The sequence below is a fragment of the Eublepharis macularius genome, chromosome 3 (assembly GCF_028583425.1).
Source record: "Eublepharis macularius isolate TG4126 chromosome 3, MPM_Emac_v1.0, whole genome shotgun sequence".
NCBI lineage: Eukaryota > Metazoa > Chordata > Lepidosauria > Squamata > Eublepharidae > Eublepharis > Eublepharis macularius.
In genome coordinates, this window is record NC_072792.1 from 47,629,101 (window position 1) to 47,651,008 (window position 21,908).

General features: G+C 38.6%; 2 protein-coding genes across 3 annotated transcripts in view; both read left to right on the forward strand.

The window, feature by feature from the left end:
- CDC16 (cell division cycle 16) overlaps positions 1-1,703 on the forward strand; it is a 29,916-nt gene extending 28,213 nt beyond the window's left edge. For both annotated transcript variants that reach the window (XM_054973813.1, XM_054973814.1), the window contains 2 exons: positions 498-588; positions 985-1,703. In XM_054973813.1, coding sequence (XP_054829788.1) covers positions 498-588; positions 985-1,241 — 348 coding nt within the window. In that variant the 3' untranslated portion in view covers positions 1,242-1,703. The remainder of the gene's footprint in view (positions 1-497; positions 589-984) is intronic.
- Positions 1,704-3,897: 2,194 nt separating this feature from the next.
- UPF3A (UPF3A regulator of nonsense mediated mRNA decay) lies at positions 3,898-17,823 on the forward strand. The gene is made up of 10 exons (XM_054974173.1): positions 3,898-4,026; positions 4,981-5,087; positions 6,408-6,514; positions 7,242-7,340; positions 7,453-7,563; positions 11,484-11,539; positions 11,630-11,788; positions 13,787-13,935; positions 15,625-15,863; positions 17,669-17,823. The coding sequence occupies exons 1-10, from the start codon at positions 3,898-3,900 to the stop codon at positions 17,734-17,736; spliced, it is 1,224 nt and encodes a 407-aa protein (XP_054830148.1). The 3' UTR covers positions 17,737-17,823.
- Positions 17,824-21,908: the final 4,085 nt, after the last annotated feature.

The window sequence follows — 21,908 nt, forward strand, 5'->3', positions numbered from 1 at the left end:
TCAAGTTATGCAAGGTTGAATACAAAGGATTCCATATTCTGATAGACTTTGTGACTGTGCTAGTGGACAGATAGAAACTTTGGAACATTGTTTATTGGAATGCAACATTTTTTGTGTTATAAGGGATGTGTGGATTACTCCTATTTTCTGTGACAATGAAGAGTTGGCCATACCAGACAAAGTAAAAATACTTCTGGAAAGTGTGGACTTAGGAATAACACTGGCTGTAGCCAAATTGTTTGCTTATGCTTTTACATTAAAAGAATTTTAATTGTGGTATTGTCGGGACTTTAAAAATATGTTTTATTTTATATATATTTTTAATTTTTGTAGTATTTAGTATGGCATTGCTCAAGGCCTGTTGGCCATATGAGCAGTATCAGTAATCATGCTTTCTGTTTATGGCAAAATTATTTGTTGCAAAGCCTTCTAAGGTACAGAGGTTTTAAGTAATATATTTCTTCTTTCTCTGTTTTATAACTGTCTAAAAAAATCAGGCCCTTGGTCTTCGAAGGGATGATACCTTTTCAGTTACAATGCTGGGACATTGCATAGAAATGTATATTGGTGATTCTGAAGCCTACATCGGTAAGTTTGGCCTTTTTGTTACCTTAACTTTTTTAACCGCTAGGAGTTCAAATGAGAATCCCATTATGAATACAAGTTTTTAGGTTGAATTGAATGCTTTCTTTCTGCTTAGAGAAGGGTGCTTTCCTAAGAGGAAGGAATGGTTAACTTTGAGTGATTTCCCCACCACCACCCCGTTCCTTTCACAGCAGATACCTTCATTTCCAGTGCTGCTCCTGCGGAAGTGGGGTCCCTTAATGACTGGGGCGGTATTTCAAGGGGTGCAGTAATGAACTACGTATGGTAAACGTTGTCTTTCTACAGAACTGGATAGAAAATTATAGTTTAAAGTAAGTCATCTAATGGCATAGATTAACTAGGTACAAGGAAAACATTAACCTAGAAATTCTCTTTTAGGAACTGCAATTAAGGATAAATTAAGATGTTATGACTTTGATGTGCACACTCTGAAGACATTAAAGAACATCATTTCACCTGCATGGGACGTATTGGAATTTGATATAGAAAGGCAAACTCTGGAAGAAAGTAGCATTATGGCACTTGAAGCACCACATCAGAGGAAAACACCTCCTCCATCAGATGAAACTTTTGAAATTGAAATGAATGAAAGCGATATGATGTTAGAAACATCAATGTCAGATCACAGTACGTGACTCTAAAACACTGAAGCAGATTTATCATGTGAAATACTGAGCATTTTCGTCATCTCATGCTTTTAGGGATCTGCTATTTTTACAGAATTACAAACTACTTCTCTGATGTTAAGAGAACTGCTCAAGACTGTGACAATAGTTACTCCTAAGAAATGTACCAATTTTATTCTGCAAAAAATTACACATTTTAAAACTATTCAGTTCATCCTGTGACTGCTATTATTAAGACTGTGAATGTTAAAAAATATACTTGGTTTACAGTTCCTGTGCCCAAAAGCTGGGGAATTATTGCTTTGGCTGTCCTACTTTCTAGATTTCAGTGCTAAATATTTGTCATAAGATTTTGATACTACATATTTTATTCTTTAAAATAGAATTACTGTTTTCATTACTTTGTCCAGCCATTTCTGAAAACAATTTTTATGAGTTGGTTCAATTTTGTTCATTAAATTGTTAAGTCTTCTTAAAGTGTGGGAGTGAACACTCTGAGTTCTCTTTTTGTCCTATATTTATCACTGGGTGCAGCTTCTTTGCTGTTTCTCCATACATATCCCCTGGCAGATAAATGTATCAGGTCTCAGCTGAGGATTACTGTTTAAATGAAAATTTAAGTGTGTATGTGCTATAAAGGTTTTAAGTGTGACTGGGAGGAAATTTAGAGTTGAAAATAGGCATATGTGTTGAAACTGAGAAGATGGTTCATGTGAAGACTTGGGTTGAGTTGGCCAAAAATCTGACTAGAAGCATGTCAGTAAAAGGACAGGTAGGTCAAAATGAATCCCAAAGGAAAAACTATTTGAAAATGAAAAAGGTACAGAAAAGGAAACAGACTGAGCTGGCTGTGTTAACCGTCTGATAAAAGGAACAGCATATGGGGATTTTGAGCTGAAGACTAATACTTGAATGTTACATTTTGTGCAGGAATGGAATAGAAATAGAATAATCTCCTAGGCAGACATCATGGTACCTTGTGGCTCTGGGTCAATAATTAGGAAGACATAGTGATGAAACGTATAGTTTGTAGGAGTTCTTTCTAAGTTCTATCGTCTCTTTGTACGCCATGTAATGTTCCAGCATGGAATCCACAGCAAGCCAGGTAGAAATCTTTCTTGATTGGATAACACTCTTAAGAGTTATGACAGGGTTTTTTAAATGGCGCGAAATCCATGCCTTCATCTTAAGTCCTTGGTAGCGATGACAGTTGCCTTTTGAGTTGTAGCATAGAAATATATATTAACATAAACTTCTGAAGTTTAACTTCATTTCAGACATAAGTAAATGGATGGAAAAGCTCATGGGGTTTTTTTTGGCTACGGAAGCATTTGTTTTGAAACTTGAATCCATTTAGTATTTTTTTCCTGAATATGCTTATCAGTGGCAAAATGCCAAGGTTTATTATGTAATGGGAATACAGTGAGTGCTTCCAATAAAAGGTAGAGTTATGACTGCTTCTTTTTAAATACTTCTGGTTCTATGTACAAAACTAATCTTAAATCCAAAGATAACAGGTAAAGGATGACTGACCTTAAAACCAACAAAAAGAAGTTGTTTATGCCAAAGGTATTTTTTTGTTTTCTGAAGCTTCAATAAATCAAGGTTATGAGTAAGACAGATTAGAACAAGCAAGTATTCTTAAGATCTCCCTGACACCTTAGTTTTACAGAAGTCAGTATGTTGTGTGTGAGAGGGGGGATTATATAGTGGCATTCTGATGAACAAATCTAGACTGTTGCTTTAGCCCTTAACCAGCATTTGAAAACTTCTTCATTAAAGGTTAAGGTTAAGGTAGTCCCCTGTGCAAGCACCAAGTCATTAGTAACCCTTATGGGGTCATTTGTCATTGCCTTCCCCACTCATCTACACTTTATCCTCAGGAAACTGGGTACTTATTTTATCGACCTTGGAAGGATGGAAGGCTGAGTCAACCTTGAGCCGGCTACCTGAACCCGGCTTCCACCAGGATCAAACTCAGGACGTGAGCAGAGCTTGGGCTGCAGTACTGCAGCTCATCACTCTGCACCACGGGGCTCATCCGTGTTCATTAAATTATTAAGTCTTCTTAAAGCATGGGAGTGAACGCTCCGAGTTCTCTTTTTGTCCTGTGTCTATCATTGTGTGCAGCATCTTATGTATACTGAAGGCCCTGGCTAAGAAGGCACAGGATTTCTCTACTGAAGCTCAGCTCCCCTTTCTCCTCACGGAAGGTCACTGATGCACACAGGAGTCAGTGGCTCCTCTCACCCTGGACTAGAATGACTTTCAGAGGCGCGCTCTACAAATAGGCTTCAGGGGGCGAGAAGGCGGAGAAGCCTCCTGCAGTCCGAGCGAATCAGTGGCCCGCAAGGCCAAACGCTCCCCAGAGCACCGCAGCAGCGGGCAACGGAGGAAAGCGAGGGCCGGCCGGAGAGACGAAGGACAGGCTGCTGCCGCTGCCTTAGCCGCTTCTCATTCTCTAGAGGCGCTCCATGCAGCCTTCGATCGTTTCTCCCCTTCCTCTCGCGAGACCCTGTCGGGGCGAGGGGGCTGTTCTCGCGAGATCCCCGTGGATCTGGCGGTTGGATGAGGGCTTAGGGGGAGAAGGAGGACGGAGCGGGCGTCGAGGCGCAGCGGCGCCGGGCTGGCGAGAAGTTGTCATCACCGCCATCGGCTCCCGTCCATGGAGGCTCAGCGGGAATCCCCGCGCCGTGTACCGGAGACCTCGCCCGCCTCGCCGGGGCCGCCTCCGCCTCCGCCGCCCCCGCCGGGCAAACAGCAGCGCGAGGAGAAAAGAGCGGCGCTGAGTAAAGTGAGCGGCCGGAGGGGGAGGGGCTCTCCTCAGCACCAGGGACAGCGCTGGGGAGGGGGGCCAGGGGCGCCCAGCATGACGCGGCGGGAGGGATCCCCGCGGGGCGCCTGGAAGCCCGTTGCTAGCAAAAAGCCCCAAACAGCAGCCTTAGGTGGCTACTTGAAGGGCAAGGGTCTTATTCCAGAGCAAGCTTCCATTGGCTAATGGTCGCTTCGTCAGACGCAATGTATTGCGTTCATTTTATGGAGGGGGTTTGGATGGGGTCGTGGAATAGGCAGTTTCACGATCCCTTGACCCTGTTGTCTTCTTTCCTCCATGCCTCTTCCCGAAAATGAATACCAAGCGAGTCACTCAAAGCAATTGCTGTTAGTCCATGGAAGCTTGTACTGGGAAAAGCGTTGGGTTGGGCTTTTTTAAAGGTGCCAGGAGACTCCTGTCTGTCTATTTTTGCAGGTGGGAGAAGAAAAAGGTGTTGAAGTTTTTGCCTGCTGGCAGTCTGGTATCATGGGCAGGCTGAGTTCAGGACCTTGGTCAGAGACATGCTGTTGGCAGCCCTTGGCCAAGCCATGATCTGTCCTACAGCAGTTCCCAGATTCCACTGTAAAGTGGCAATCAATAGTTATCATCACCCAGGCATTCCACAATCTAATGGAACCTAGAGAAAAAGTTCAACCACAGATTAAAAGCTGTCTGATGCAGTTTAAACCAGAAAAGCATTAAAGAGAAATTGAGTACCGGGGAGAGCCAGTGTCAAAGATGACATCTGGGATCCATGTTTGAGGCCAGATGTGTATGAATGACATAGGACTGTAAATCCCTGCGCCTTCAAAGAATACTGTAGAAATAATTTAATAATACTAAACTCTTTTTCCAAGAATAGATGTTTGTTTTGTTGGTATTGTAGATGAGTCCTAAGAATGCTCTGCACTTTGTTTTACATTTGATACGCTGCAGGTAGTTATACGTCGGCTACCTCCTAGCTTTACCAAAGAACAGCTGGAGGAACAGCTCCATCCACTTCCTGCTCATGATTATTTTGAATTTTGCACTTCTGATCCCAGGTGAGAACTTGGATGGCATCTCTGTAGAGGCATTTTACATTGGCATTTAATAGCAATAATGTTTGATTTCTAGCACTGTATATTTTCAAAACAAAGAAAATATAAAGATGCTATATTTCACGGCACTGAAAAACATTTAGTTCATTAATAAATATGAGATGTATACACTGCATTTTCATTGCCTTGCCTTTCACAGATGCATGGCAGTAGCATACATCTCTTCTCATCAATAGATGTAGCACACAAAACTTTGAGTACATCGTATAATTTTGTTATGGTTATTAGAGCCATGCTCTTGATATTTATGCAATTTTGGATCCATAGGATTAGTTCACCCTGTAATATCCAGCAGTGTGGTGGCTAGAGTGACAGACTAGGATCTGGGTGACCCAGGTTTGATTCCCTGCTCTGCCGTGGAAGTGTGATGGGTGTCCTTGGGCCAGTCACATACTTGCAGCCTAATTTACCTCACTGGGTTGTTGTGGGGATAATGTGCAGGAGAGGAGAATGATGTAAGCTGCTTTGAGTCTCCATTGGAGAGAAAGGCAGAGAATAAATTAAGTAAAATAAATTAATGGCTATACACTTGTACAGAAGCTCCTGTGCACCTGTATTGATCTCTGGTGTTGCTAGCTATGGCAAGCATTCACAGTTGTTTTGCCTGCCATTGAGAGGGGGAACAGAAGAAGGAATGAGTTTTGCAGCTTGTCAGGATGCCCTCCCATGTCGGCATCTTTGTATGCGTGTATGTTTAAGACATTTCTAAATAACTTTTCTAAAGCTCAGAGTGTTTTACATTAAATGAAACTTTACATTGGAATATGAAGGAAACTGCAATGCCAATACTTCATTCATTTTCTGCCATTCCTGACCTTCATCTGCTATTCATTGTTTCTTTGGTCCTTTGTCCACAGGCTAGTTCCTGCAAAAGCAGATGTGGAGCTGCAGTAACTTGGGATGAGGTTCAGGAGGATGTTGGCTGAAAGTGAATGGGTGGGTGGGTTCAGTCATAGCATACTTGGACAGCTATGGTGCTCTGTGTACAACAGTAGTGTGGTGGGTGATGGGAAAGTACACTACACCTCGTACTCCCTATGCCTTTAGAGAGCAAGACTGTATCCCGTGGCTGGAATGAATTCATTATATAAAATACCTTTCTTTAATTAGCAGTTTGTTTGATATTGTGTGAATGTGGGTAGTCTTGTTTGGCATGCAAGTTTGATATATTCTTTTCAGAAAAGATTAAAGTTAATAGAATATTTCTACTTCTAAATTCCCTTTATTTTGAAAAACTTGAAGATATATGTACTCTTGTTGCAGTCTTTATCCTCACCTCTACTCCAGAGCATATATTAATTTTAGAAATCCTGATGACATCCTTCTTTTCCGAGATCATTTTGATGGCTATGTCTTCATCGACAATAAAGGTAACTCATTATTACTATTGACAGGACCCAATAAATCCACCACTGATTCTAAGATCCCATGGAGGTATTAAGAGCTTCGGGAGGTATTTTTATGATAGCTACCTCAGCCAAACTGAAAAATGCACATCTTTCAAAAGTTCTGGTCTCAGTTCAGTCATGCCAGAGGTTCACCATCTTAATGGTAAACTCTAGTCAATTCTACTGAATTCTTATTTTATAGCCTCCAAATGCTGTATTACTCTTTATTATGGCACAGTTCTAGACTTCTAGAAGCCCACAGCTGGATGGATTGTTGTTAGTTGTTGCATCCAGTGCCCTTTCATAAACAGTTATCCATCCTACTCATGGGTATCCTTGCCAAAAGTTTATGCCACTTACTCTCAGTCATAGAATCCTTAGCTATGTGGCTGGAAGAGACTTTAAGTGGTGTGCTTTGAAGTTATACATATGACCCAAATCTGCATCTTCATCCAACTGGCTGTGTCTTTGAAATCTTGCTTCTGCCGTTTATCCTTGCTGTATGTAGTTTGTTAAATATAGGAAGTGACAAAATAAAATGGCACAGTTTTCTTTGGATATTTGTGATTATGAGGACTTGATATTGAGGTTCCAACTGGGGTTCTCAGGATTTTCTGGGAGGGTATATGATACAACAACATAGCTGAATATAAACGTAATAAAACATTTTCCTCTAATCACATCAATGAATATATTTGTGACTCTTAAGGTTTAGAGTATCCTGCTGTAGTTGAATTTGCACCATTCCAAAAGATTTCAAAAAAGAAGCTGAAGAAGAAAGATGCAAAATCTGGAAGCATAGAAGATGGTAAGACCATTGTCTTGGCAGAAGCATTTCCTTAACATTGCAGTTAAGTAATGCTTTCTTGTGGAAACAAAAAATGTTGTGTATTGATAAATGCTATGCTTTTCTTTCACAGATCCTGAGTATAGAAAATTTTTAGAAAGCTATTGTGCTGAAGAAGAAAAAACCTGTGCCAACCCTGAGACCCTATTGGGAGAGATTGAGGCAAAAACAAGGGAACTCATTGGTCTGTTCATGTGTTTCTTCCTTCCTTATTTGGCCTAATTGTTAGACTTAAAAATTAAAGGGGTTGTTATTTCTTGTGCCATCTTTTAGTCTTGCATATTGTTTCATGTTAACAGTATTGGAATGCTAGCATACTGCACTCAGACAGGCCCATGCGTCTGCATGGAGGATACAATAACCTCTGTAATATTTTATGTTCAAGATCTATTGGTGAGCTAACGTGAGGGAGAACAGCTTAAAGGTTTTAAAGATGTAAGCATGATTTAGTGTGCAATAGCAGATTTTAGCATCTATTACAGGAAGATTGGTCTCTTTAACCTTCCTACATGTTCAGAATTATAACTATAATGTAGTTCCTGACATTTTGTGCTGGCGACACGTCAAGAACTACAATGCCAAGACCATGGCCATACAGCCCGGAAAATCTACAACGACCAATTATAACTAACTCCAAAAGGGTATTACAAAAATGTAAAATTTGGCTTTATGGTGTGTGCCACTTTCCCACCAACCTGTGCTGCTGCATTCAGTATCTAGGCCTGGTCTACATAAGCAGCAGAATGGGATGACAAACTCTGAAGTGGGGAAACTGAGACTTTAGACAGCAGGAGTGGAAATTGTACCGTTGAATGCGCTTCCTGTGAGAAGAACACCAACAGAGTAAGAAGTATGCTGGGATAGAACCTTTCTGCTTCATGTACTTGCAGGAATATATTTTTTTTATATGAAGAAGCATTCCAAAATGACATCTACTGCCTTACAATCTAAAGTGATAGTCTTATGATTTACCTTCATCATAGAAATCAACATTGGGTTCATTTCAAACCTCAGATAACATCCCTGTATCTTTAAAGTTTATAATCTTTAATTGCAATCTTTAATATCATTTCATAGTTACATTAAATTGGAGTCATTGTCAATCATTGCTCTGTTTTTTGAACTAGGATTTATTTGACGTGTATTTGACCCTATTAAAGAATAGTAAAGTGATGTTTACAGATGCCAGAATTCATTGTGACATAGTTGTTTACTGATTTAGTTTGTTGACATTGACATTTATATAACTATGTTTTATGGTTAAATACCAATTTGGAGTTATCATCCTGGTCTCATGCCTATCAGTGTGAAATAAGAGATTAATTAGGATCAGCTGCAAAGCTCTTGCTCCTATTAATCCTTTCACACACACATACATACCAAGGATGCTTTAAGCTAGGAAGAAGGCAGATACAGTAACAAGTATCTTGCAGGGGGGCTGTGCATGTCTCAGCCTAAATTTGCCTCCCAAACTCGCCCTTACATAATACAGGAAAGGAAAGGGTAAACATGCTTCCTTTCTACATTGTACTGCCCCAATTCAGGGTAAAAGACAGTTACGCAAAAAACGCATGCAGCCCCAGAATTCAGCAGTGCCATGATTGTAACAGAAGGGAGAGGGAGGATTTCCTAATTTACTCCCACCTACACAATTCTGTGTTTGTTCTCTAATATAAAATGTGTACTCTTCCAGCATATGGGTTTGTATACATAACCACACCGCAAGTAGTTTTTTAAATGGAAGGCACACAGCTCTTGTAATATGGTCATTTTATCGTTCATTCATGTATTTATTTATTGCCTTTTTTCCAAAAGGAAAACTCAAGATGGTTATTAGTGATTAATAAAGACTATATAGCCAAATTTTAATAACAATATTTGTTAATTGATCAATGTATTTACGTACTATAGCCCTGCTTTATCGAAAGGTTTGATTTCAAAATTTATAATTCTACAATAGTCCTTTGGTTTTCTTCTTTCATCATTGGTTCAAAGACTTTTGTGCTTTCTTGGCATCTACTAAAATTCTTCCATATTTTATCCTTCATATTTTCCTCCAATATATAATACAATGTAATTCTAACAGTGCCATCCTAATCAGTCATACACCTTTTAAAGTCCATTCCCTAGAGTTGCTTAAAAGGTATAACTCTGCTAAGTGTTACACTGCTTACCATTTAAGTAATCAAATTAAAGACAACATGGAATATTTAAAAGGACTATGGTTTGACTTCTTTGTGACCATTCCATTGGCACAGCAGCAATTCCTGTGACAAAACAGTTTTTCCATTTGTAGAGGAAGGGAAGGTGGTTTTTTGCTGATTCTCCCACTCCTGTTGCTGAGTCCCCCCCCCCCCGCCCCACACACTGTTCCTTCAGTCCAACAGCATGAAGCAGCATGCTTTCAGGGACTAAAGGAGGCTCCAGTGAGAGAGGGAAGGTGGAGAAGTTGCCTTACTGTAGTGTGACTCTCTCGCATTGCTTAGGTTCCAAGCCTACATGTGCAATGCAATCAAAGAACTAATAAGGAGTTCCCATTGTTCTGAACCCTTATTTAATACGAGATTCATATGTTACACTATTGGCATGCAAGTCTCTCTTATGTGGTCTATTCCTATGTTACTTTAGTAGCATTCGGGTAGAGAAATCGCGCTTGAAAGACGCTATACTTCCGGGTGTTTCGCGGACATTTAGTGCAACACCGGGATGCGCGGAGGTAATGTGGATTCGGCCGAAGTGAAGTGACTGAATGATAGTTTTCGTCCCATGCCAGCTTGCCCACTGATATGCAGATCTTAGTTACGACAGATTCATATATGTCTCCTTTACATATAAGATTGTTAATGGTGCTGTGCTTGACCAAACTGTTGGATATGGCTTTTACACTGATCCAGTAATGTATGAATCTGGCATCCATAGGAATAGAGAAAATAATTCAATTTTTTATAGATTGTCATTTACAGAGTAACACTTTTCCCTTCCCTTGTACTTTTGTAGTTTCTTGTAGTTTTCTGTTTTAGATATTAAAAAATAAAAATTTTCAAAAAAAAAATACAGAGTAACACTGTGAATTTAGTACTGTCATTGAGGGCTTTTCTACATTAATAGTTAACCATGTGTCAGTGCAGAGTTAAAGATGAGAGAACCAGAAAGAAATCTTGAGCAATCTACTCAGAACTGAACCGATGTGCTACTTCCAGGAAAACGTTCTTAGTACTGCATTGTTATAGTAGAGGTTAAACTCATGCGCTATGGGCCAGAAATCTCAGTTTAAATATCAGGTCAGCTGAGAATTCACTGAGTGGCGTTAAGCAAGCCATTACCTTATTATCTCTGTTTTGGAGATAACAAGCCTAGCTTACTTTGTAGGGTTGTTCAAAGGATCTAATAAATAGCAGTGCAGTCCTAAGAACACGTTCCTGGGAGAAAGCTCTATTGAATACATCTGACTAAAATTTCGAGTAGACTTTCTTAGGATTGATTGCTGTTTAATTATTATTATGGATTTAAAGTGATCTCCTGTGTCTTAAGTGAAAGTATTAGGTATTATTATGGGAACCACTAGAAATTATGCTCTTCTCCAAAGCAGAACAAAACATTCCAATAAAACCAGACAATGTGTGGAGACTAAACATTTTCAGTCATTTAATTATTATTTGGTTATTTTGAAGTTTTGCATAATTCTATAGTATTTTGTACAAATGTAGAATTTTACTATTTTTTTTTTAAAAACTAAGAATTTAAAAAAATCATGCATGAGAGCTGCTGAGTATGCAAAATTCCACCAACCAAGAAGAAAATGAAACATATGATCATTATTCTAAATGTTAATTAATAAGCAGTGTTTTCAGTGAAAAATAAAAGATATGTTTTATACATATGTATAGTTTTATTGATATCAATACTCCTTAATGATGAGAAATTACTAACTTTTTAAATTATAGGTTAATGCGCATTTTAATATATATAGTCCCTTTATGAAACAACCAGTATGTGTTAGTAACTGTGGTGTTAAGACTTGAAGGACAAAAAAAATCAACTATTTATGATTAAAAAAAACTTTAACAGAGGTGGAACACTACATTACAATTTTTTGTGTTTTAGCTAGAAGAACAACACCCCTTTTGGAATATATTAAAAATAGAAAATTAGAAAAACAGGTATGTTTGTATTTTGGACTAAAGCTTAATTATCAAGTTTTTTTCTAAATATATGTACAAATTTATATAAATGATTTTCAATTTTTTTAGAGAATACGTGAGGAGAAAAGGGAGGAACGAAGGAGGAGAGAATCAGAAAAGAAACGTCTGAGGGAAGATGAGAAACGGAAGCGCAGAGAGGAAGAAAGGCGTAAAAGAAAAGAAGCAGAAAAGCAAAAGAAAATTGCTGAAAAAGAAATAAGGATCAAGGTAAGTTGGTCTGGAAATTTTGAGCTACCACCCATCTTTTTGTTGTACCTGCATTGCATATTTTGGTTTCATGTGTTTCCCAACCCTAGAAGAATACATTTGAAGAAGTCTCATTAATTTCAGTTAAACTTACTTCTGGATCAGTAGCATAGTAGCATTAAGGACAGGCACATGTATTCATTTGGAACTGCAGCAGCTGTAAGTACTCATTTTATTAATAATGAAAACAGAGCTGTGGTAGAGGAGAACTCTAATGATCAAGGTGAATAGGAGACAATCTGTGAGATGAAAAATTGGTGAATTTTTAAAATCCTTTTAACATCATTTAAATATTTTACACGTTGTTAATATTCTTTATCAGATTTCGGTTGCAGTCCTCAAGACATTCCTCTGAGAGTAATCCCCTCCCCATTGAATAACACTGGAGTTACTGTTGTAACTCCATGTATCCATCCATTCATCATCACACTTTTATAATGTGTAGACAGCTTAGGTTTGCTCCCCTTAGGTATTCAGATAAAAAAATTAAATATTGTAAAGCTTGAATATTTAACCAGTCCAGCCCCCTGCTCAAGCTAAGACCACCCTTCCACCAGCGCTCCTATAGATCAATTTATATATTTCAAACCATGATGGCCACAAGCATAGATCAAGTGATGAAATGAGCTGATGAAATCAAAGCGTATACATTATAAACACATCTGAAATAATTTTTTTACTTATTTAACACTTGTGATGCAGGAACTAGACTTGCAAGCGTGTCATCAGAGTTTTAGTGCCCTACATAGCCCTTAAGCTTCCCCATGACTTTGCATCATTCATACAGGTTACAACAATCTGTGCAGAATCCTGATTACCCTGGCATAGAATTTTGATCTTTAGCCTTCATTGTAGAAAAAGCTCCACTCTATGTAAGCGCTTCTGACCCTGAAGATTCTACTTCATTCTAAGAGGCCATTACCTCTAGCTATTTCCTCCGGTTTGAAGGCTGATGTCTTTCATTGCACAATTGGTGTGCAAACTAGTACCCACTCTACTCAGGGAGGGAGGGAGGAGGGCTAAGGTTACTCCTGTGAATAGGTATCATATGCAAATGATGAAAATGAATACAAAATTAAATTTGATTTGGAAGATTTTATTTGCTTAAGGAATAGGTATTATCTTGATAATTAAATATTGTCTCCAAATTTAGTTTTTTTAGCAGGGATAGGGAAGGAAAAGGGGAAGAAACTGAATTCTTTTTCTGCTAAAAGGGAAATGAGAAAGCCACTGAATAGACCATATCCTTTGCTTCCATCCATTCATCATCACACTTTTATGATGTATTAATGGCATTTGAAATACTGAACAGGGGTGCTACTGTAACGTAACAATGCAATACGTTTTGGATGGAATGGCTGAACAGGAAAACAAAGCAGGTTGCCAGAAGGTTAGAAGGAGTTAATTGATTTGTCGATCCATTTCCAAATTGCCCTCAGTTTATACACACACACACAAACACACACACACACACACAAATACACATAATTTATTGACGATTCAGTGATTTTTACAATTTAAAAAGAGAGAAGATTTAAATGTGAGTAATAAATGAAGCAGCGTACCTCTCCATCACGGTCTTTTCTGCAGTTCCCCAAACAGGATTGCACACATGCATACCCACAGCAGCAAAACCTTTAATCAAAGTTAAGTATTTTTAAATCTCATCTTTTTCTGTGGGGGAGATTTGAGCACATGCTTAACTCCCAAGAAAAGGTGAACACAGTCTTCTTTATTGTTGCAGGATCATAGTCTCTGTTTCTTAGTTGGATGCAAATGAAGATGCCAAATGGGTGTTGCTGTTTCGGAGGGTCAAAGGGCATATCTCTATCAAGCAAATGTTGGTAGTTGTGTATTGTCCTGAATTTTAACGTATATCACAATATGTGATATGTACATGTTTGTAAAGCTAAGCAAGACATCCTATAATAACTGAATATTTAAATATATATTCTTTAGCTTCTTAAGAAGCCTGAGAAAGGAGATGAGCAAGCATCAGAAAAACACAGAGAGAAAGACATAGAAGAAAATAAATGGGAGAAATCACCAGGGCATGGAAGTATAAAATCCAAGCCACTGGAAGGTTCACTAAAGGAACTGAAGGAAAAGTAAGTGATTATTTATATTAAAGCTTGATTTCTTATTCAAAACATATTAAACCAGTGAATTCAATGAAGGAATACATCACAACATCTTGTCTTGATGACTCTTCACTGTTCTTAGGACTTTTTACCTAGATCTTAACTGCTGGAATTTGCATTGTATTTGAAGCACTTATACTCTTGTTCTTAATTGGCTTGAAGCGATCACTTGGTTTCTTTTGCTTAATTATATACTTGTCAACTTGCAGCTCAGTGTGAATTTACTCAGTTCATAAGCATTGTATGTGGGATGTTGCACAGACAATTCAGTCTGTGGCCCTCTATCTGTGATAGCCCATTCAAATATTCAAGTTATTCCACTTGATGCTACCAATGATAAATATGCACAGATGACCAGCCTATAGTCAGTTTGCCTACAAACCAACATGAAGATGCAGAATGCAATACTCAGCCTCTGCAGAATCAGGTTGGCGTTGAGCTGCAGAGTCACCTCCTTTTTGTCACATTCTGTCCTGTGAAGAACCTTCCTGTTGTGTTTGACTGATGAATTTGCAGCCCTCACAATCTTTCAGTAGTTTGTTTGGAAGCCCTTTCAGTGCAGCTGGGCTGTATCCTCCAGACTTCCCCATTTGTAGTGCAATTGAGCAGATTAACTTGTGCAGAAACTCCATAGCTAAATTCAGCCCAAACAACTGTTTCATTGACATAGGAAGATGTATTTTAACAAAGCTTTGGAACCCCTGTTGCATTGAGTAACTGGATATGAACATTATTTTAATAAAAAGTACCAAGTACTAACACACTTTGAGCTGGGTGCTCTGCATCAGAGAATATTAAGAAAAGTAGCTTGAGGACATAACCTTTCATCTCACTATTAGACAACCGTGTTTTAAAACTTCTCAAAGTGAAGCCTGCCCTAACATGGAACATGTCAGGGCTTGGTACTTTCTATAGACTGTTGTGCCTCATGTCAGCGAGGAGTGCATAATGGTTGGAGTGTTGGATTAGGACAGGGAAGACCTCATTTCAAATCTGCAGTCAGCCATGAAGCTCACTGGGTAACCATAGGGAAGTAACTCTTCTTCAGCTTAATTTACTTCATAGGGATTTTGTGAAGATAAAGTGGAAGAGAGAAAAACCAGAAATGGCACTCCCATCTCGTTTGAGGAAGGGTAGGCTAAAATATAACAGATTTATGGAATTTCTTTTGCTGTCTTGGAAATGCGGACTCTCTCTTTGTGTTTGTTTGGAACCTTCTTGATATGCCACATTTCATTCTGAGTCTCTTCAGCATCTGCTCGTTCAGGCTGCTCTGTCATCTCAGTAGCTCATAGTATTAGAAGATGATCAACTAAAGACTGGAATTTGAAGCTAAAAAAGCCTCAGAAAAATATATGTAGCCAAGTAGTGGGATTCTGATTCTAAAATTTTACTCTAGGTTTTTCTGGTTCTCTTTCTCTTTAAAAAGTTGAATGCAAAAGATGGCATTTATTTTAAACACTTCATTAAAACACTCCTGTTTACAATCTATATATGTATAGAATATAATATGACCTCCTCCAGCTCCACTAAATACACTGTGAGCTTTTTTTTGGCATAGTATCACTCTCACCATGTGGATTTTAAGTAGCTGATTTTCCAAGTTTAGTTGTTGTTCTTGTTGTTGTTGTTTTTTCATTTTGAAAACATTCACAGGTCACAAAACGATAGTGACAAAGAGCAAAGAGAATCAGACAGAAGATTTCGTGATAAAGAACCAGAGAGACAACGGTATCGGTTGGATGATGGCCGAAAGCACAGAACTCATTATGAATTTGACAAGTTTGTGAGAAGGAATGAAGATGAGCTGAAATGGGGGAAAGGATACAATCAAGACCGAGGGAAGAAAGTGAGCTACAACTACAGCTTCACTGTGGACACAGTAGACAAACTGGGTAAAGAGGACAAGTGTGATGACATGGCATCCAAAAAGGAGCGCATAAGAAATAAGGTTCTTTTATTCATTTAGGATAATCTTTCATTAGTAAAATTTCTTCAGGGTCACACAGGATTTGCTTTTGACATCAAAGCATGAATTTTTAAGCAGTTTCATTTTCAGTCTAATAAACACTCCTTATTTACACAGCCAAAGCAGTTCAGATGATAGGTATTGGCATGGCATCTCTCTTTGCTGCTTATTTATATGTTTTAATTTTTAAAATATATTTTTAATGAAGCACCATTATTGGAATCCTTGCTTTTTAAAAATTTGGTTGCCTGTTTTAACAAGCACTTGGCAGAATGTCTACGCTCTTCATGAAAACCCATCCTCGTCCAAAGACTCCCAAAGGAGCCTGTTTTTATGCCACAGTATATTACTAGAAAGGGAAACACTAATCATAAAGCATTTAAGCTGACCTACTGTTAGCACAGGTTAAAAAACGGGAAAGGACACAGTACGGACATCTTTTGAGTAATGGAGAAAGTTATCTAAAAGTGTCAAGGAAACCTTTTTCTCAAGATTTGTACAAGTAAGCTCAGTTAATATTATTAGTGTCCCAGCGATTTGATCTTTTCTACAAATCCCTTTCTTATACTTTGATCCTGTGGATATGTGTGACTTCCATTGAACAAAGAGTGGCTTTCATTAACCTCACTGCAACAAAATAGTAAAAAGTCCAGTAGCACCTTTAAGACTAACCAACTTTATTGAGGCAATAAGCTTTCGAGAACCACAGCTCTCTTTGTCAGATGCAAGAGGAAGAGCTGTGGTTCTTGAAAGCTTATGCCTCAATAAAGTTGGTTAGTCTTAAAGGTGCTATTGGACTTTTTACTGTTTTACAACTAATGACTAACACGGCTAACTCCTCTGGATCTCTCACTACAGCAGCATCCTTTGTAAGCAATCCTGCCATGCTGCTTCTTAGCTGCAACCCCATTATAGTGATTTACAACAATGATTCAGGAATGTGTGAACGTTTTAGGGGGCTGTGTTTAGATTTGCAGCCATAGGCTGTACAACTGGTTATATGTTGGGTAGCAGGTCTTTAAGATAATATATAGTAAATTGTTTTCTGTCTTACCCATATTTGACTATTGCCCAGGATTTAGTGTTGGCCCAGTCTGTTACTCCAGCAAAGCAAAATGCCACAAGTTACAACACTGCATGAGGAGAATAGCTCTTGGACCCACTTTAATGGGGTATAAAGTGCAGGTATCTTTTGGAGGGAGGGGTGTTGTTTGGGGTTTTATTTTGTTTTAAATTGTGATGTTTTGAATTATAGTTTGTAAGCTACCTTGGGTCATGAAGAAAGGATATAACACTAATTTGCCAGCCTGCGAACTATTTAATCAGGCTGTATATTGTTGGTTAAGTTCCTAAATTGCTATATTTAGCTTATATATTGACAGTATAGACTCATTTCTGTATTTGTCTGTATCCTGTTTTCTCCTTCAATGTCCCAATGGATTTAAAATTTGATAGGGTATTGAAATTTTTGAAGGGTCACTATAATATTTTGCTACCCTCTATTGTTTTTCTACCAAAATAACATAATTTGTCCACCACTGTTTTATTTTGCTAAGAGTACTTTGTTCCCAAAAACTAAGAGGAAAATGATCAGCTAGATCACAGTAATCTAGCTTTTCCATTTCTGCAGTTTGTTCCAAAATCCCCTTTTGTATATCAACTCAAATTAAACATCTCCTAATTGGATAGCTGGTGGCTTTGAGAAAGTCTTCTTTCTGTATTTTTGCGCAGGATCGGCCAGCCATGCAACTATACCAGCCAGGAGTTCGCATTCGAACACATACGAGGTCTACAAGTAGGTCCTATGAATGCACTGAAAAGTCTCCAGAAGATGGTTATGACAGAAAGTATGAGGCAGACAATTCAACTGGAGCTGGTTCTGAGAAGAGTGAAGATGCAGAATAAAACAAAGTGGACAAAAGATGACATTAACAATTAGTGTCCCCACAGAGTGTTATACGTTCTCAGAATTCAGCCAGCACCACCAACAAAACTGTTATCCTCCCCACCCCCCTTTGCTTTGCTAGTAGTAATTTGATTCACATGCAACATTCCATATAGTTAAAAACAAAACACTTTATGGAAAAAGGGAAAGGAAAGACCTTGTTAGTCTTAAGGCTCGATTGGAAGTACATTTATTCTTTCCAGCTGAGGTATGCTGTATGTATTAAGGGCACCTTCTATTCTCATCAGGTACATAGATGCTGGTTTTCCCCATCATTTTCACAGATGTTTTGTAATTAGCCACTGCCTCTATACCTAATGGGGAGGGGGATTGTTCACTGGGGTATACTGGCACTTAAAAGACAGTAAGGACATGTTTGACATACCTTGTTGAATATTATGCTAGATTTTATTCAGAATTTGGGAGCTTTTAATGATTGTTAGTTCATTTTATATTTTGTGTGTTGTATGAAACAGTTCAGAAAATGCCTTTTCCAGTCTGTTAAACAGAGTTTTTTTTTAAAAAGTATGCACTTCAATTAGTTTAAAATCTGAGGCCTTTAGATGTTCTATGAATTAAATTTACTATAATTTCCTGCCCTGCAAGACCACGAAAATAAGGCATTCTATAGAGAATTTTACAACACTGGGGAAGAAATACAACAGAGCTACCATAGTCTTGGTCCTGCAAAGAGTCCCAATTTAGCATACGTTAGTGTATAATTAACAATAAGCAGTTAGCATCACCTCTTCATTGGGATGATTCATATGTTCGTAATTAAGGTAATGTTCAAATTATTATTGTAGGACAATACAAGATCCTAGCAACTTGAGCACATTTGCAAGATCACATTCTAACTTGTATGTTTGAATCTGCAGTCTAGTACCTCATTTAACTTATTCTGATCATTTGAGGGGGTGGGGGCTGGATTAGACATTACAGTAGCACAACCTATGCATTCTAACGTGGATTATGCTGAATTCCTATACAATGTGTACACCCTTCTAAGTCCATTGACTTCAAATAACTGAGAAGGGTATAGCTCAGCTTAGGATGGCATTGTCAAAGTTCAACATACTGAGTAGGAGTGCTGAAGTCTTTATCTGCTCGTGCTCTCCACCCTGAAACTTCTTCCAAGATGCAATTCTAATCCTGGCAGTTACTTCTCTTTTCAGAACTCTACCAGGAAACAAGTAACTGAGATGTGTGGGAGGGGTTCGACACTCTTCTCCCCTCTGTGTATGCTGAACTTTAAGTCATTCCCATGTTTAAGAAATTCAGCAATCACCCAGTCACATATCAACCGATCACAACCGATCACTATCACTTCTAATTGGCCCCTAAGTTTATTTTAATGTCATGCTGCTGTCAGTAGTACTATTTCAGTTTCTGAACTGCTTTTGCCTTTCAGCACATTTCCTGTGTTTAAACCAGAAAATGTCTTGAAGCCTGAATACTTAACACTGTGTCTAATGTTCTTGAAACAGCATTTTTAAATGTTTTGCCACTTTTTAATATATGACAATGTTTTGTATGTTAATGTTTCATATTACATGTTTTTACATAAGTCACCAATGGGATTCTCTATGTTGCTATATAGATAAGCAATGGAAGAGAATGCAGCTATGACAATTCCCTCTGCTTGTTGTAATAGTTTAGAACAAATTCTTCAATTATATATATATATATATTCTTGTTTCTAGTTAGTATCTTCAGTGAGCTCTCCACATGGGCAAAGCATCTCTTTCGTTTTTTACATAATGTTTTAAATCTTCGATTACTAATCTTCTATAAGCGTTTGATTATTCTGATGTAAATAAAAGTGCTCCAGGTCTCCAACAACTGGAAGAATAAACTGAAATCTGCCTTTTTCCCCTTTGAAACCCCAATGATTAATCAATTATATTTCTTAATTAAAATGATCAAACCATGAGTTCAAATACTTTGAACGACTTCATACCAAGTAATGTTATATGTTCACATATAGCAGGGGGATGTTATGCAGTAGGTCTAGATTCAGGATTTTGATTAAAATCATGTTAGAGCACTATCTGGCAAGAACTATTAGTACAGAACTGGTGAAGCTGTGAAAACTCATGAAGAACAAATCTATTCACCCTTTTCCCCTATTGCTGTAACCCCATCCCTACCCCCCAGCCCCAACACTCCCATCATTTGCTTTCCCCTCCCTATTCTGAAGTGATCCCATTTTTCCTTTTGCATATTTTTGGCAACATTTGCATATGTTCATGGACCAGACTCAAATGTTTGCCACTGGAGACCAGTTATCATCTGTGTGGAACCTATCCTTTTAGGCTATAATCCTATCCCCCAAGCTTCTCAGTTCTCTATGTAAAGCCAAATCATTCATAGTTTTGACAAATAATTAAGACAATTCATTCTTAGTTCTGGGGTTGGCTATCTTCAATATACTGGTGTTATACTGATCTATTTAGCTTTATCCAAATCTCCTGGTGATGCAGTAGAGGTGCTGTATAGCTTCTTGCCTGCTGTGTTTAAATGGCTGATAGTGAACAAACAAACGAAACCACGGAAAGACAGAAGTAATTGCTAGTTGGGAAGGACATTGTCCTTCCTGCTTTAGAGGGGTTTAACTTGACCCTTGCTGACTCGGTTAAGAGCCTTGAGTTATACTGGATCCTATATTACTGCAGGAGAAGCAAGTTAATGCAGCTGCAAAAAACTCTTCCAACAGTTGAGCCACCTACCTTGATACAGCCAATTTGCCCGCCTGGATCCATGCCACTGAGACAAGAATGCTATAATGCACTTTACATAGGTCTCCCCTCAATGTCATCTCAGAGACTCCTGTTGGTGCAGAACACTGCGGATCAGCTATTACTGTGAGCTAGATGGAGCATGTGGTTATTCCAGTGGCCACCCATCAGTTACTGAATTCAATTTAAGGTATTGGCTATCACGTACAAAGTCCTTCATGGCCTCGATCCCTCATGTCTGCGGGACTGCCTCTCCCCCTGTGCTCCACCATGATAGTTTTGCTCAGCTGAGCAGGGCTTTCTGCAGGTGCAAAATAGGCAAAATCAACAGCTACCTGTACACATGCATTGTCTGTGCTGGCCCCCACCTTAGAATGGCCTGTCGGATGTTCCCACTCTTGTGGTTTTCCACAAACTTTGCAAAACTGAATTATTCAAGAGGTCTTTTAAAGACAGGTAATAGGGCTGCACAGCAGCAAAATGGTTCAGAAAGATGTTTGGGCAAAAGGTTAGGGACTGTAGACTATGCTAGTAAGAAGGATTTTACTGTGTAACTTTTGGCATCATTTAACACATGTTCCATTTAACACATGATGTTAATATGTATGCTTGCTTCAGTTCTGTTTCAGATTTCTGCTTGGTTCCAGATTTCTACAATCCAAATCCTATTGTCTTGTGTATTTGGATGTCCAGTCATGTGGACTGCATGGGATTACTCTGTGTAATCCAACTTGAGCACTGGTGAGAAAGGCAAACTATAAATAATTTTTCTAAAAATTCAGAAGTTACTTTTTTGGATTTTAATACTATATATCACTTCTTATTTTAACAGAAACATACAGTATCAACTCTTGCTTACATTGTTGGCAGAACTGGTCTTGGGGCTCATGTTGAAGACTCCTGGCTTTTGGTGCCGTAAAATTTCATTATAAGGGGGAGTTCAGGACATCATAACCTCCACAAGCTGTCCTAAGTTGTTATGGACCTACATATGTGAAACAGCAGATAGATTGGTTTGTACTAGGCAAAATTCCGATGGTGTGGTGATAAGGTACTGAGTTTAGACCTTTGTCATGGGCAAGCCATTACCTGTTCAAGGTGTGGAGTTGGGCAGCCACTTCCACATAGGTGGTAAGCCCATTAAGTTGGTGTGTTCCTTGTCACCTTTGGAGTCTATTGTAAGATGGTGTGTTCCTTGTCACCTTTGGAGTCTATTGTAAAATGTGGGCAATGGGGTACCATGTAGAGGAGATAGCAGAAGTAACTCTACTGATGCTCTGTCAGAAGT